At 35.8% G+C, this 16,499-nt stretch overlaps 1 protein-coding gene across 4 annotated transcripts; it reads left to right on the forward strand.

Moving 5' to 3' along the window:
• Positions 1–12,317: 12,317 nt before the first annotated feature.
• Positions 12,318–15,923, forward strand: LOC148870657 (mannose-1-phosphate guanylyltransferase 1-like). 4 transcript variants are annotated; one of them, XM_088970650.1, is made up of 5 exons: positions 12,318–12,647; positions 13,852–13,983; positions 14,438–14,500; positions 14,609–14,848; positions 14,978–15,923. In XM_088970650.1, exons 2-5 carry the CDS (start codon positions 13,873–13,875, stop codon positions 15,647–15,649), a joined length of 1,086 nt encoding a protein of 361 aa, XP_088826776.1. In that variant the 5' UTR covers positions 12,318–12,647; positions 13,852–13,872; the 3' UTR covers positions 15,650–15,923. The 4 variants fall into 4 exon arrangements, with proteins under 4 accessions (XP_088826776.1, XP_088826778.1, XP_088826779.1 ...); XM_088970652.1 differs by having other exon boundaries at positions 12,380–12,647; positions 13,861–13,983; XM_088970651.1 differs by having other exon boundaries at positions 12,629–12,811.
• The last annotated feature ends 576 nt before the right edge of the window (positions 15,924–16,499 follow it).

A 16,499-nucleotide genomic window follows, 5' to 3' on the forward strand; every position in this document is an offset into this window, starting at 1 on the left:
CTCCTCAAAGTCAATTCCCTTTTTTCTGACGATAGCCTTTGACAACTAATCTAGCTTTGTATCGTGGATTAGAAGTATTCTCCTCAGTCTTTAACCTGTAAACCCACCGATTTTGCAAAGCTTTCCTGTCCTTAGGCAACTTGACCAGCTCAAAAGTATGGTTGTCAACCAAAGATTTCATCTCATCATTCATAGCGGTAACCCATTCTTTCTTGTGCTCATTTCTTGTGCTCAGACTCCATAGCCTCTTTGTAGCAATCAGGTTCTCCTCCATCAGTGAGAAGCACATATTCATTAGACGAATAGCGAGTAAAGGGAATATGCTGTCTAGAAGACTTTCTAAGTGGGGCAACAGGTTCACCAATAGCACCACTAATAGAAGCATCAATATCATCAGCAACATCATCATCATTATCTTCAACCAAATCATCATGAATATGATTCTGGCCATCATCATGATTACCAAACTCAGCTACACTGGGCGTATGTGTCTCAGGAACTGGATTAAGATCACCAATCCATCAGTACTTGAAGACTCTGATTTCTCTGCCTTATCAATATCCTCAATGGTCTGATCCTCCATAAAAATAACATCACGACTTCTTACAAGCTTCTTTTCAACTGGATCGTACAATCTATAGCCAAATTCATCGTGACCATAGCCAATGAAGATACATTGTTTTGTCTTGACATCTAACTTGGACCTTTCATCTTTTGGTACATGCACAAATGCTTTACAGCCAAAGACATGTAAGTGGTCATAGGATACATCTTTTCCGTACCACACCCTGTCAGGAACATCAGCTTGCAAAGCAACAACAGGAGATAAATTAATAACATGTGCAGCAATATATAAAGCCTCACCCCAAAAAGATCCAGGCAACTTTACTTCTGAAAGCAAACATCTAACTCTCTCCATCAACGCCCTGTTCATCCTCTCTGCCAAGCCATTAAGCTGAGGAGTCTTAGGGGGCATCTTCTGGTGTCTAATGCCCTGCTGCCTGCAATACTCATCAAATGGTCCACAATATTCACCACCATTATCAGTGCGAATACATTTCAGTTTCTTCCCTGTTTCCCTCTCATCAGAAGCCTAAAACTGCTTAAAGACACCAAGTACCTGGTCTTTACTCTTCAAGACATAAACCCAAAGTTTCCTTGAATGATCATCAATAAAAGTAACAAAATAAAATACACCACCAAATGTTTTTGTCTTCATCGGACCACAGAGATCTGAATGCACCAACTCAAGCAACTCTGATTTCTTAGAGGGATGATGGCTCTTGAAAGAGACTCTATTTTGTTTCCCAGTCAAGCAATGAACACACTTTTTTAACCTTGCACCTTTCAAACCTGAAAGTAGATTCTTCCTCGCCAAACAATCAAGTCCCTTCTCACTGATGTGGCTTAGTCTTTTGTGCCATAACACTGATGAGTTATCACACTCAACTGCATTCACACCATCAATGGAAACTGAAGTCTTGGTCCAGTACAGACCAGAACACTTCTTTCCACGTGCCACAACCAAAGAACCTTTCGAGAATTTTCATTGTCTATTACCAAAGGTACTAACATAACTATCATCATCAAGAACACTAGTAGAAATCAGATGCAAATGAATGTCTGGTGCATGTCTGACATTTTTCAAAATCAATTCAGTCCCATTACTTGTTTTTAGACAAATAGTGCCAATGCCAATCATCTTTGACAAACCATTATTACCCATCTTTAAAACCCCATAATCACCTGGAGTATAAGATGTGAAAAAATCATTTCTCGGATGTAACATGAAAACAGGCACCACTGTCAACAACCCAACTTGTCTCATCACAAACAATATTAATCAAATTCTCATCACAGACAATCACAAGATCACCTATAGTGGTGGTGGCAACACGATCATCATTGTCATTATCTTTATTTTGTTGCTTACCTTTGTTACCTTTATTGTCTTTCTTCAGCTGAAAACAAAATCTTTTGATATGTCCCTTTTTACCACAATAGTTGCATTCAAGGTTTTTGTACTTAGACCTTGATTTGCTTCTAGCCTTACTATTACCTCTGTTACCTTGTCCTCGGTCTCTATCATTGCTTCTCCCCTTGTTTTCAGTAATCAAAACCTCTGATTGAGAAGAGAATGCTTGCTGAGTTCGTCGTCTGACTTCTTCATTCAAAACAACACCTTTTACATATTCCAAGGTCACTCACTACACCAGTAGGAGCAGAACTGGACAAAGTCACGTGCAAATTTTCCCAAGAGTCAAGTAGAGTATTAAGCAACCAAAGTCCCAAAATTTCACCTTCAAATTTTATACCCATGTCGGACAATTGATCAAAGCACCCCTGAAATTCACTTATGTGATCAGAAATAGGAGTACCTTCCTTGTACCTCAAATTCATAGCCAGTTTCAGCAGAAATAATTTATTGTTCCCAGATTTAGAGGCATACAAAGTCTCAAGCTTATCCCACAAGGTTCTGGCATGCGAATCATTAGCAATATGATTCAAAACATTATCATCTACCCATTGTCGAATAAAGCCACAAACCATCTCATACTCAAAAGCCCATTCTTCATCAGATTTATTTTCAGGTTTTTGAGTAGAAAAAACTGGTAAATGTAACTTTTTCACAAATAGTAGATCCTTCATTTTTCCTCTCCACTTGTGGTAATTGGTGCCATTCAAACTAATCATTCTACCATAATTAGGCTCCATCATGCAATCAAACAAATCTACAAACAAATAACTTGGCTCTGATACCACTTTGTTGGGAAGAAACTAAGTTTATCCACAAACTATTTATCTCCCAAAAATAAAAACTTGTAAATATTCAGCTATCACAATTCCAAACAAAATATCAACAAAAACAATCATAAGCCAAGCAAAGAGAGACACACACGATATTTAACGTGGAAACCCCTTCCAATGTGAAGGGTAAAAACCACAGGGCCAAGGAGACCCAACCAAAAGTCTCAACTAATAACTTGAGGTAACAATTACAACAACTCAAACACCACAATATACTCACAAACTTAGAGCAAATACAGATTCTCAAACATACAAACGAAAATACCAAAAGTGGTGAAAATAACAATCAGAAAAACTCACAAACGCCGCTACTGTTCAGGCCACAACATGGAGACCTTCACTACTCCAAATCAAATCTTCACCGTTCCGATCGTAGGTCTTTGAGCTTCGAACAATCCCACCAAATTTCAGCCAAATCGAAGCACAAATGACCCTTGATCAGAATAATTGATGAAGACTGCCGCGAAATATTTTTTTTCCCGAACAACTACGAGTTGCTTCTGTTCGACCTCAAATAACCGGCGATTCAGAGCTCCGATCAAAGATCTGACCGTTCAGAATGAAGAAAAATGAGTTATCCACTTACTTTCCAAATTTCTGCTCGATCGGACGGTGGATCGGAAAGTTCCGGCCGTTTGATGAACTCTGTGCACTGAGAATCTGCACAGTATTTCGATTTCTCTCTTTACCTCTCTCTCTTCAACACGCTGCGCGCAAAAGAAAATCTAACCCTAGTTTTTGTTTTTGTTTTTTTTTTTTTGAAAAAACAACAGTTGGCTGAAGGAGAGTGGGCTATAATATGGGTCAATATCCCATAATGGGCTGGGCCCAACAGTAGATCCCTGCTTCATATTCTTATATTGGTGGGCTAAAAACTTGTCTGATATAATTTAGAAATTAATGTGCAAACTGTTCATGTGAACATGTGAATAAGTGGATGATGTCCAATACTTCACTTCTAAAATATTCTAATGACTTCTTGTATCTGCAACTATTTAAATGTAAATAGTAATCTTGTAGCTTATTAATTAGGTTCTTCAATGACCATTGGTTCTTGTTTGGTTAATATACTTAATTTTCTATCCATCTCTAAAGATAACAAATATGTCAGGTGTAAGGATCAGCCTGGGCAAGTCATATCTTGTTGAATCATATATCTCATCATGAGAGGCACATTAAGATTATATAAAACCTTTAAATATTTTATATATTATATAAGAATTAAATAATCAATCCAACTTTATTATTTATCGAATCAAATCAAGTCATATCTGAATTTGAATCTGATTAAATAATCAGTATGAATAGGAAATTACGTCATTCAAATTATCCAAGTCTGTTTCGATTATATCAAACCTTAAATTTAAAATCGGATTTTCGAATACTGTTAACACCCCTAGGTAGAACTAGTATGCAAGCAATGAATTTCTTGATTGATATATTCTATTTGTATTGCGATTTGAAGCAAAATATTAGGCATTTTCTGGGAAAACTGATCCAGGTAAGTACATAATATAAGCCCTTCCTAACTTTGCCCTACCATTCTTAGGATTTGTAGTATTTCTGAATAACTTGGAGCAGAATTTCCCATTGCTGAGTTTGGAAGGAGTACACATGCAAATATGTACAGTAGGAATACATATAAAATGATACAAAATACAATGTTTTGCACTCTACATATTTGTATTTGCACTCCTCCAAAGTACAAACAAAGCCTATGGAGCAAAAAAATGATGGTAGGTCCAAAAATATGAAGCCTTCCTAAACACTAAGCATGGTGACATGGAAAATCTATCCCCATTGATTTTCTTTGCCCTATGGGCGGGCAAGGGCAGAGCATCGGGACTAGTTGAACGCTTTAGCAATGTAGTAGGTTGTGGGCCCAATGATAATGCCCCACACCAGGGATAAAATATATGGAACCTACACTGAGAGGTTGAATGGTTGCATTCAGCTAATGCTGTCTCCATGAAGACATCTGCGTTGGTTTTATAGTGTATCTTTTCATGAATCCCACCATGTCTATACGGCAGAGCATAGAAGAGTTGCATTAACTTGTTTACTAGAATTAAAGAATGCGGAACTTCTGTAGATAGAAAAATCATAAAGGAAAAAATCTGAGAAAAGAAAGGAAATTCATTATGGTGTGGGAAAGGCAAATGGAGAAGAAGGGATGCCTATTTGTATTTATAGTGGCATGTGGAAAAGGAACTAAGGTTTTGAAAGGACCTTTATGTTATCGCTGCTCGTGTGAGGATGGTCACAACCTGTGTTAAGGAAATGATCAAGCAGGGAATGAGGGAATCAAGGGATAGGAGATTATATCATTGAATACAAGCTGAAAATACCAGAATATAGAAGTTATCCCAGTATGAGAAATCAGAAAAAATTATTTAGAGAAGTAAATCCAGCCCTATTGCTCTTTGAAAAAAGATACTGTAGAGTTAGCATATGGATAGGGGTGATAATTGGACTGAATTTGGTCTAATCCAATCCAGTCTAATGTGAGTTCATTACAAATGGATCAGGTCCAATTCGGTCCAATGAATATTTTGGACCATTTTGGACTGGTCTTATTCAATGTCTGCATTGCTCAATCTATTCAAATTTGTTTTAATTTAAATTAATTCTAACCCAAACCTACTCCGTTGGCACCTATATTTTATTTTCTATCAATGGACCAGATATTGGCTCAATTCAACCTAATCCAATATAAATTTATTATATATGAGTCAGATCCAATCCAATCCAATAAATGCTTTGGACCATTAAGTCTAGACTAATCTAATTCAATATGTCTTCTTAGTCCATCAAATGCGTCCAATTGAAAACCGGTCCATACAAGTTTCTGACCATAAATGGAACAATAAGCACAATAATAGAAAATAAATGGAAGCTTGGCCAAAGGTTTGATCTTCAATTTGGTTTCTTTATGTATTAGAAATACCACTTAGGATGGCTCTCATTGACAAATGTCTTTGTACATAACATATAGTATTCCACTATTCTAACTAATCTTGCAAGTACAAATTCTTGCTAAAGCAGTTTAATAGCAATCCTGAGGTGGACTTTTAAATGGACTTCTTTTCAAACTTAACTGAAAATGCTAACAATGTTGTAAAGCGTTTAGCTCACATATTAAATGGAGATAGCGAATCACCAAAACCAAATATATATTAGAATATGAGAACAACAAATAATAGAAATGCTTATTCACAAAGTGCTGATTTGAGCAGAAGAACATAGAACCTGTTGATACTAGCAATTGTTGTAGGCCCATGCATGATGTTTTAACTCATTGCTTAATTTAACCAAACCAGTGGAATGAATTGAATGCTTAAGGTTTCTTTATTTGAAATTCAACTCATACAGGCACAGGAGTCATCAGCAAACCAGAACAGCAGGAGGATTCACTACTTGCTTTGCAAAATACCCAGGAAGCCCTCCCAATACAATGGAAAAACTCTAGGCTGTTTGAACAGTATTTTAGTTATTAAAATTTCAAGGGGACTGTGTGACGCCCCTAATCAAGGTTAGGCATGAGACAACGCTGCATGCTTACTATCATGTAAGGCTTTACTTGCTTACAATCAAAACCAAAATTCTGACAATAACTTTAAATCAAAACGAATTATAAACTAAATGTAAGATCACATAATCTCTAACAGCTTGAATTCCATTAGATGTCTAAGATTCTAGTGAAAACTTTTCTCTACAAAAAAAAATGAAGTAAATCTAAAAAATAAAGTCTACTACAAGTTCTAATGTAAAGAAAATTTGTACTAACGCTCTCTCCCAAGCAATTCCAAACAGTAGCTATTCTGTTTCAACATCTGAAAAGGAAGAGAAGTAAGAATGATGAGTATGACCCTCAATAAGTAACATTTCATCCCCCTAGTTGGATCAAGCATGTAGAAGAAGATAATAATACTAATAACAATAAATAATTCCTAAAATCCCCATATTATTCACAAGATAAGTTTCAAACCACTTAATCTATCTTGGAGAAGAGAAATTCACATACTCAAAAAAAGTATCAAACTTTCTAATAGTTCACAAAATCATAAGAACAAGTTGAATAAAACATATGTCATGGACTTATATGAATATATTCAAATTCAAATTCAAATTCAGAGTCACATAGTAATTTCACAAGGGTAGACTACGATCGCTTTCACCCTAGTGATAAAAGACCACATATATGCCTTGTGGTGAGGGCCTAAATTCAAAATGATTTAGTCCAAGATGCCACCATATTCATTCCCAATGGCAAGGTCTAGACTGTAGTCATATATTAAACTACAACCACTTTAACCCTAGTAATAAGGGGCCACATATATGCCCTGTGGCGATGATCAAATTCAAAATGGACTAGTCCAAGATGCCATCATATTCATCCCCAATGGCAGGGTCCAAAGCATAATCCTATATTATTAGAATGTAACAGATACATCAATCTACATATAAGTCTCACAAAGGAATTTGTTATAGGAATATCTACATAGCTAAATAAAGAATAACAACTTCAAAAAGGAAAAAAAGTCACTATTTCTTTTAAGGAATAACATTGTGTCAAATATAGATGATTCACAATAACAAAAAAACATGATCTAGATTCTGAATTCATAATATGCACATGATAGTTGACAAAAGAAGAAAAAAGGGAAAAAACATATATAACTAGAAGATAAAAAGTCACTTACCTAACACGCTAAGTCCAAAGTACCAATACAAGTGAGTCATGGTATATCCAAAAGCCTATAAATCAATGAATAGCTATCACCACTAACTTCAAAAGTTATATTGATAAATTTGTGGTGTGAAAGCTGTAAACTTATCGTATTAGTCTACCTAAATCTTTGGTAGTTTACTAGCTTAGGTTCTAGACTCCTAGATCACCATATTTGCTATGTTCAAGGATCCAAATCTTAAGACTCATAACTTCTTATTCAAAAGTTCATTTCACAAGTATGATATATCATCATGAAAGTCTCATAGCCCCTTACAATTTAAACATTACTCTCGTCTAAAGAGATCACCAGATGGATCCTTTTTGATAGCCTAAAATCGTTTGGTCATTAGAATTTTCTCAAGTTTCCAGATTTGGGCAGATTTAAGATACCAATTTTAAAAATTCATAACTTTTAGTACAAAAATCCAAACAATGAGATCTAAGTACCATTTTAAAGATCTCATCGAGAAATGCAATTTAGAACCAAAATCTAGTAAAAAATGTCACCAGAATGCCAATTTTCTGTGGCTTAAAGTCAGCTAATCCCTTGTGTTTCAATCCAAAATTTAACCTAGCTTTCCATCTATAAATCCAAGACACAAGGTTGAATTCGTTGGGTTCCTAATGTCAATAAGTATCTGTTAGAACTATTTTTATTGTTGGAGATTGTTTAGAAAATGATCATCTGGCAAAAATTCTAATTTTAAGTTTAATACAGAAGAAAACGAAAAACAAAAATTTAAGGGAGAAAAACACTTACCTAAAGAGTGATTTGATGCAAAAAATCACTGATTCTCTAATGATATATTGTCTTCATCTTCTCTTAGCTCCGAAAAGAAAAAATGACGAAAGAGTTCTTGCATTAGCTAAAGAAATTAGATTTCTTTTTTAAACGCATTTTTCCTTTTTGCTAAGAAGTCTCCTCTTAAAAATAAATTCGGAACAGCCCCTCCTACAACACCCACTCTCCCATTATTAACCTTAGTGGGTTTTTTTTTTTTTTTTTTTTTTTTTGGGGGGGGGGGGTATTATAGATTGACCTCCCAATGTAAAGAACCACTCCCAAACCACGATAGAAATGCTTGAAGAACAAATAGAAGTGCATGGCGCCTCAAAATTCTGTTTCATGAATGTATTTGCAAACATTATTCAAGAAGGTAAAGCTTAGGCATGTTTAGGGAGGGCAATTTTGCACCAGATTGTTCAACCAAATTAGCTTCATTTTGTAGAAAAAAAATGCCAACTAGACCTCAGGTCCTTCAGTACATTGCCTTTTGCCCTCATAGGGCTGTATTTCATTTTTACTTGGCATAGTACATCACTTTTTTTGAGCAACATTCTGACAACTCTTCTCAAAGGTAAGGTGGTGGGATCCAATAGCGGGTCTCAAAACAGCATCATTTATGGAACTACCGAAACTAAGCACCAATCGAGCCACCACTCAATAATCAGATGAACCTTGGAACTTGGAATTCTATTGCCTTTAGGATCTTAAGCATTATACTTTTAGATTATCAATTTACCTTAAGGTTTGGATGACTGGATCTAGATCCAGCCCAGACCGAAAGTGCTCAACCCAGTGCCGCATAGTCCAGCCCAATTGCAATTTTAGTTGTAAGGTTGCTTTCAATATATTTATGCCCTTTGAGAGGCAATCTGCATGAAGCAAATGTCTGCCTCTAGATATGTAATGAACCTTTCAAATGTAACCTAAATGGATTAATACTGATATGTGGTTGAGGAGATGGGTGATATATGAATTCACATTCCTTGGTTGGTAGGATTTCATGACATAAAGTATTGCTTTCTAAATCAAAGTCATTTTCAATCAAAAGATGAGATTCTAATGTGAGGTCAATTTAGGATTTCTGAAGCGATGAACTCTGCTTTTTTCTTTTTTCCTCAAAAGAGGAAATAACCTGAGTTTGGCTTGGCCCAGTGGGGAGGCCTGGACTGGAGGGCAAATTTTGATGAACGTGGATGGTACAAATGACAACGTTTGGCCTAACCTTTGAGTTCACAACAACGTCTATACTCTATATTAGTCAGATCTCTTACTGGTACAAAAGTGAAGGCATTTATTAACACTAACTTGGACTTTCAGTTACATGGCAATGAATCCTGTGCAAAAATACATCTTATTTAAAAAGTAAGATTTCTCACGTATATAATACTTTGCACATATTATTGATCTTTGTGTGGAAAATAGGAAAAGTACTTAAGTACATCCTACGTTACATTTTCTATTAAGCAGACAATCGGACCAAAAACATGCTAAATAAGTAGTTAGGGCTTGACTGGTTAAAAAAAAAAAAAAAAAACTAGGGCCTGATTCCAAACTGGTTTATTTGTGTTGATAATAAGAATTTAAGCATGAAAATAAATGTTAGATATTCATTAAAGTTTAATATCCAACACTTATTTTCCTGCTTGAAGGTTTTAAGCATTCATAATTTAATATTGGATAAGATTGGCCAAATAGGAATAAGGGTTCAAAAAGAAGAAGAAAAGAAAAACCATGGATTGCAGAGAAGAAATCACTTGAACCACCAAACCAAGATTCAGGCGTCAACCCATTGTTTTATTCGACAAAGCCTAAATGAAGATAACTAGACGCGTTGACCCTATTTACCCACCCAACTCCAAAGTCCTAGTTTCACCGACAAGCCTCATCTCATCACCATGTGATACTATATTTATATACTTTTCTTCTCAACCTTCCTCATTTCTGTTCTCATCAATGCCTTTGATTTCTTTTTTGCCCTTTCCTCTCTCTTTCTCTCTCTTTCCGTGTCCAGAGAGCATCTACCAACAAAATATATTCTAATAGCCTACCAACATAATCTCATACCACACATCTTATACATAAGGACAGAATCCCATCTTTATGGTAGGTTCCTATCTCATGGTGAGCAGTATTAGATCAAGTTGTTAAATCTCTCTCTCTTTCTCCTTGATCTGGTATGTACCACCAAGGTTGTCACTTTTAGCCTGCCTACATATCTTATAAAATGAGCATAAACTGAACCTGATAGGACTTAGGGTTTGTTCAAACGAGGTATTGAGCTCATCAGGTCAACATACATTGTTGTCAGGTTACTTTGCATGAATAACAGATCAAGCTTAAAGTTAGAAACCCTAACGTTTGGTTGCCTGCCCAAGAGAATGGTTGCAGAAAGGTTATATATGGGGGAGGTGAACTTTGAGAAAAGAAACTTTGATAAACAGTTAAAATTAAATTAAAAGAAAAAGGAGACTTGTATCAGATGTTTTTTGTTTGTAAGATTAAGTTCTGACTTTCCCAATTAAAGATTCATTGAATAGCTTGATCTTTAATCATAATTGTTGGCTCTTTTTTGAGATCAAACTAGAACTATCGGTCCAAAATCAACTGGTTAATTAATTGATTGGTTCTATTTTTTTATTTTTATATTTTATGATATATATTATAAATAAATATATGAATATAAAATATAAATACTATAAATATATAAAAGTATATTATTTATTATAAATATATTATATGTTATAAATAAATAATAAATAATATATTATATGTTAACCGGTCAGTTGAATTAACCATCAACTTTTCTTTTGATATAATCAAAATTGAACTGATCGATTGGATTAATTGGATTTTTTAGTTTAGTTACTAGGAGTGCAAGTCGGGTACCCAATTTGAAGAGTTTACATTGTATCAAGCCAGGCCCACAATTTCCCAATCCAAGTTTACCTAGTTCTACCTCTATTGGTTTCCTCTGTCCGATTTAGTTTCTCGATTCTTCGTTTTTTGCTGAACACCCCAATTTCTAGAAAGCAAGTAGTATAATTGGGTTCATTTCATTGTCACTGATTCATTTTCCTTTATAAATGAGCATTTAAATAGGCTGTTAACGGGTGGGGTCTGGGCCAAACCAGCTAGAACCATAACTGACCCAACATGACATATTATAGACTTGAAACTAAATCGGATCTAATGGGATCTGTAATTTTTAGACCCAGAATCGAATCAATTGGTTTTTAGGATATAACTCGTGTTGGGTCTGAATCAGTTCAGGACTAGATGGAACTAATTCCAAATCAATAATAATCAAGACACATAACCAATCCATAGGTTTCCAGTTTTTGGAATTAGAATCAACCCAAATCGGTGAGGGTCCGTTAGGGTTGGATTTGATCCATTAACAGCCCTACATTTAATACATAGGCCCTTTTATCGAACTCAATGATGTAGGGCTATCAACGGGTCGGGTCTGGGTTGGGACCAACTAGAACCAAAACTGACTCGACATAAAATATTGGGGACTCGAAACTGAACCAGACCCGATAGAATCTATAATTTTTAGACCTAGAATTGAATTGATTTATTCTTGGAACAACCACATCTAATCTGATGGACCTAATTATAATAAATAAATAAATAAATATTTAATATATATATATATATATATATATATATATATATATATATATATATATATATATATACTGGAAACCAATAATAATTAGAACACTATATCAAGACCCAAAAGGGCACCCCACATAGAGGATTAAGGATGAAACCAGTTTGGGACAAAATAAACAAATAATATTAATTTGTGTCGAATATAAAATTATAAATCAATAAATAATTTAACAATATTAAAATAGTGGTTTAAGATAATTATGCAACAAGTAATGCAATTAATGAAGGAGGCTAATTAATATAATAATAAAATTCAAAGAAAAGGTCAAACTTTGATTTAAGATTTATTCGCTGTACGATCACGTTGCTGAGTTTTTTTTTTTTTTTCTTTTTCTAATTACTTTTTTCAGACAGAAAAGATAATTCCAAATTGCATCCCTGAAGCTACCAACGTGGAAACAGTAACAAGCAGTCAGAGTCCAAGGTTCCCAACAAAGTTAAAGCCCTTCGTATATATAAGCTCTGCGGTATGCCTGCAAGAATTCGCTCCCGAAAAGCGAACGCTTTGAACAGCACCCCCCCTAACGAACCGTTGGGGGAAAAAGATAGGGAAAACCAACGGGCCAAATCCACAATTCTCGCATTCCCGCCAGTACTAGTTTCCGGAGTTCTGCCTAGTTGCTAGAATACGACTGCTTTCTGGTAAGAACCGGCGAAATCACTGCAATTTTCTGTGTCAACGCCTATTTTGTGTTTGTCTTGTTTCTGAATTCCGCTCTATATAAGGTTTGATCCTTATTTCTTGAAGATATTTGGAGGATTTGAAACCGCTTGATCTCTTTCTTAATGATTGGTTCCAGATCTCGGTAAGAACTTGGCAATGTAGATAGGATTTGATCTTCCTTATTGAGATGCGGGATCACTTAGGCTGTGGTTTGGTTTGATTGTAAATTAGGGAGAAACAGAAAGTTAAGGGGAAGTTCTTAAGAAATTTGGCAAACATAGCCTAATTCGTCACAAACAAAATGCCTTAAGAACTTTCCCTCAACTTGCCTTTCTCTCTAACATTCTATCAAATCAAACAAGTCTTATTTATGATTCTTTTGTTCTATGTCTTTTCTGTCGTGCTTTAATTTAATACTTGCTTTGATTTCGTTGCCTGGGTCGGGTTTATCGAAGGTTCTTTTTTCAATCTTTATGCTCCTTGTCAGTAGAAGAAAAAAAGAAAGAAAAAGATACCTTGAATTTTGATTGTTTCATCAGATCTGCTAGTTGTCTAGGCTTTATCTGCCTGTCGGTTTATACAAGTTCTTACATTTGTATTTTCTCCGTCTTTTTTAATTTTTGGTGCACACAAATTGCTGCAAGCTTTCCATCTTTGCTTCATATGATGCTTTTTGATATACTTAACTTTTACTACTGCTTATATTCTGGTTTCCTGACCCAATGAGAGATCGATTATCTTCTGTTTTCTCACTACAGACGTTGTTGTAATTGGTATATTGGTATTGTAAATGAGTTCCTATCTAGTTCTAACTTCAAATCCTAGCTAACCTGCAATTGCCGATTCCATTTGCCAAACCCAGCCTGTAGCTTATCTGGAACTTGTATGTTTCTCCGGTATAAAAGATACATGTAGATTCCTCCTCGCTGTTTTAATATTAGTACTCATCTATTCAGACATGCTTTGAATCTTTTGGTAGTTTCCCAGTATGTTTAGATTCAATTTTCCACACATTTTATTTCTTAATTCTTTTTTAGACTAAAATTCTTCCCTGAGAATGAGCTCATTGATCACAATTTAAGATCAAAAAATGTCAATGAAGAATTCTGTAAATGATCATACCTTATCTTTCTATTTAGTTTGTGACAGTCTACTGAGTAAAAGCTACTTATTTATTGGCAGTAAATACAGGGGATTTTCAAAATGAAGGCACTTATTCTTGTTGGAGGGTTTGGAACACGGTTGAGGCCATTGACACTTAGTTTCCCAAAGCCATTGGTCGACTTTGCTAACAAACCCATGATTCTGCATCAGGTTTTACTTCCTAAATTCCCATCTTTCTTTTTTTCAACTCTTTTCTTCCTATTCTAATATGCAAGTGGGTTTCTTGACATTTTGTGGAAGAGATTAATCATCAAATTGTAATATGTATGGATTCGATTGATTTTTTATTGTTGTTTCATAATGTTTTGCCTCTGTGTTTCAGTTCTTGTTATCAATGTTTTTAATGGTTCTCTGTTTTTTAAGTGTCTGTGAATGTGCTTTTGACTGCTTGGTGCTTAAGTGGGTTGAAATTCTCCATAGGCCCAGAGCTCCTTCATCTAGTATGGGTTGATGACCTAAATAATCAATAACTGTGTTCAATGAAGAAATAACCCAGTATTCCCTAGAAAAAGTAAATAATTTAAATCTACTTGGCATATCTATACTATTTGGGTCACCTTCAGCATAGCCTTTTTGTTAACTATCATTGCTAAATCTGTACCAGATAGAAGCTCTCAAGGCTATTGGTGTCACTGAAGTAGTATTGGCAATCAATTACCAACCAGAGGTAAAAGTATTAGACAATTTGCCTTATTCCATAGAACCGCTTTGGATGCTCTGAGTGCTCTTTCATTGTTTCTTAATTGCTTGTGGTGTGTGCTTGGGTATTTTTCAGGTCATGCTTAGTTTCTTGAAGGATTTTGAGTCAAAGCTTGGAATCAAGATCACCTGCTCACGAGAAACTGAGCCACTTGGAACTGCTGGTCCTCTGGCTCTGGCAAGGGACAAGCTGATTGATGACTCTGGTGAACCATTTTTTGTTCTCAATAGTGATGTTATCAATGAGTACCCATTGAAGGAAATGATAGATTTCCATAAATCCCATGGAGGAGAGGCTTCCATAATGGTTACTAAGGTAGTTCTGATTTCATCTTCTTTGTTTCTGTTACCAAGGTGTCTGATATTTCTTTCTAGGAGGCGTAGTTTTATTTTCTCAGTCAAAACTAAAATGGAAAGACTGAGAACCATCTTGTTTGTTTGACAGGTGGATGAGCCATCCAAGTATGGTGTTGTGGTTATGGAAGAGGCAACAGGGAAAGTTGAGAAGTTTGTAGAGAAACCAAAAATATTTGTTGGTAACAAGATCAATGCTGGGATTTACCTGTTGAACCCATCTGTTCTTGATCGGATTGAATTAAGGCCAACATCAATTGAGAAAGAGGTGTTCCCAAAGATTGCAGCAGAGGGAAAGCTTTTTTCTATGGTCCTACCAGGATTTTGGATGGACATTGGACAGCCAAAGGATTATATCACAGGTCTCAGACTCTATCTGGACTCCTTGAGAAAGAAATCTTCATCCCAATTGGCACGTGGTTCTCACATTGTTGGAAATGTTCTGGTTCATGAGACTGCTGTGATTGGAGATGGCTGTCTGATTGGGCCAGATGTTGCCATAGGTCCAGGATGTGTAATTGAGTCAGGGGTTAGACTTTCGCGTTGTACAGTAATGCAAGGAGCTCTCATTAAGAAGCATACTTGCATCTCGAGCAGCATCATTGGGTGGCATTCCACCGTCGGGCAGTGGGCTCGTATTGAGAACATGACCATCCTTGGGGAAGATGTTCATGTAAGCGATGAAATATACAGCAATGGGGGTATTGTCCTACCCCACAAAGAAATCAAGAGAAGCATTTTGAAGCCTGAAATTGTTATGTGAGAGTGAGAACCAGAGAACAAACTGAAGCCTTGAATTAAATTAGAATGTGTCTAGATTTTAAGGTTGTGTGCGAAAAGCTTTTGTTTTTTCTCCTTTCTTTCTTTCATAAATGTAAAATTAAGTTTTAGTTTGAGCAAAATTGGTGGATGGTTCTGTTTTCCTTTTTCCTAGGATACATATGTATATTGGTGTGAGTTGTAAGCTTGCGTTTGTAGATCTGTAGATATAAATTATCAATGCCAATGGCTTCTCTGGAGTTCTATTTTCTGCACCAGGAATTGCCTTTATTGTTCACCAATCAGCACATTTTGATAAATCTCTTTTCCTAAAAGCATTTGAGGATCAATCATCAAACAAGCAATATGATTTTTTTTTTTTTTTTTGGGGGGGGGGGGGGGGGGGGGGGGGGGGGGGGTGGGGGGGAAAGTGAATAAAAAACACTAGAATGAAATAAACTGTTCAATACAATACAAGGAGGGCTACTCCACCACACCCGATCCTCACTCAAACAAACAATGTGATTCAACTCTGGAATGAGTTGTCGGTGGGCAATATTATTGCATTTTCACTGCAAAAAGCGCCTCATTTCTTTTTGGTAATGTAATTGTAGGCTACCAAGGAGGCACATGACTGCCCGATGGTTGGGGCGTCATGTGTTTCAGAAGTCCCCACGATTAGAAAAATAGCTCTGCCAGTCTGCAACCCGATCCTGTATACAATATTGTTTGATTGGTTATTAACTTATTATTCAATTGTTGATGTTATGATAGTGACGCAGCACTTAAGCGGCCAGGATTAGCAGGAAGCATGTGAGCCCGTTGATCGCTTTGATTTATTGGTGGGGCTGCAC

This window comes from Nelumbo lutea, chromosome 2 (genome assembly GCF_056320005.1).
Source record: "Nelumbo lutea isolate HS-2025 chromosome 2, American lotus-T2T, whole genome shotgun sequence".
Lineage (NCBI taxonomy): Eukaryota > Viridiplantae > Streptophyta > Magnoliopsida > Proteales > Nelumbonaceae > Nelumbo > Nelumbo lutea.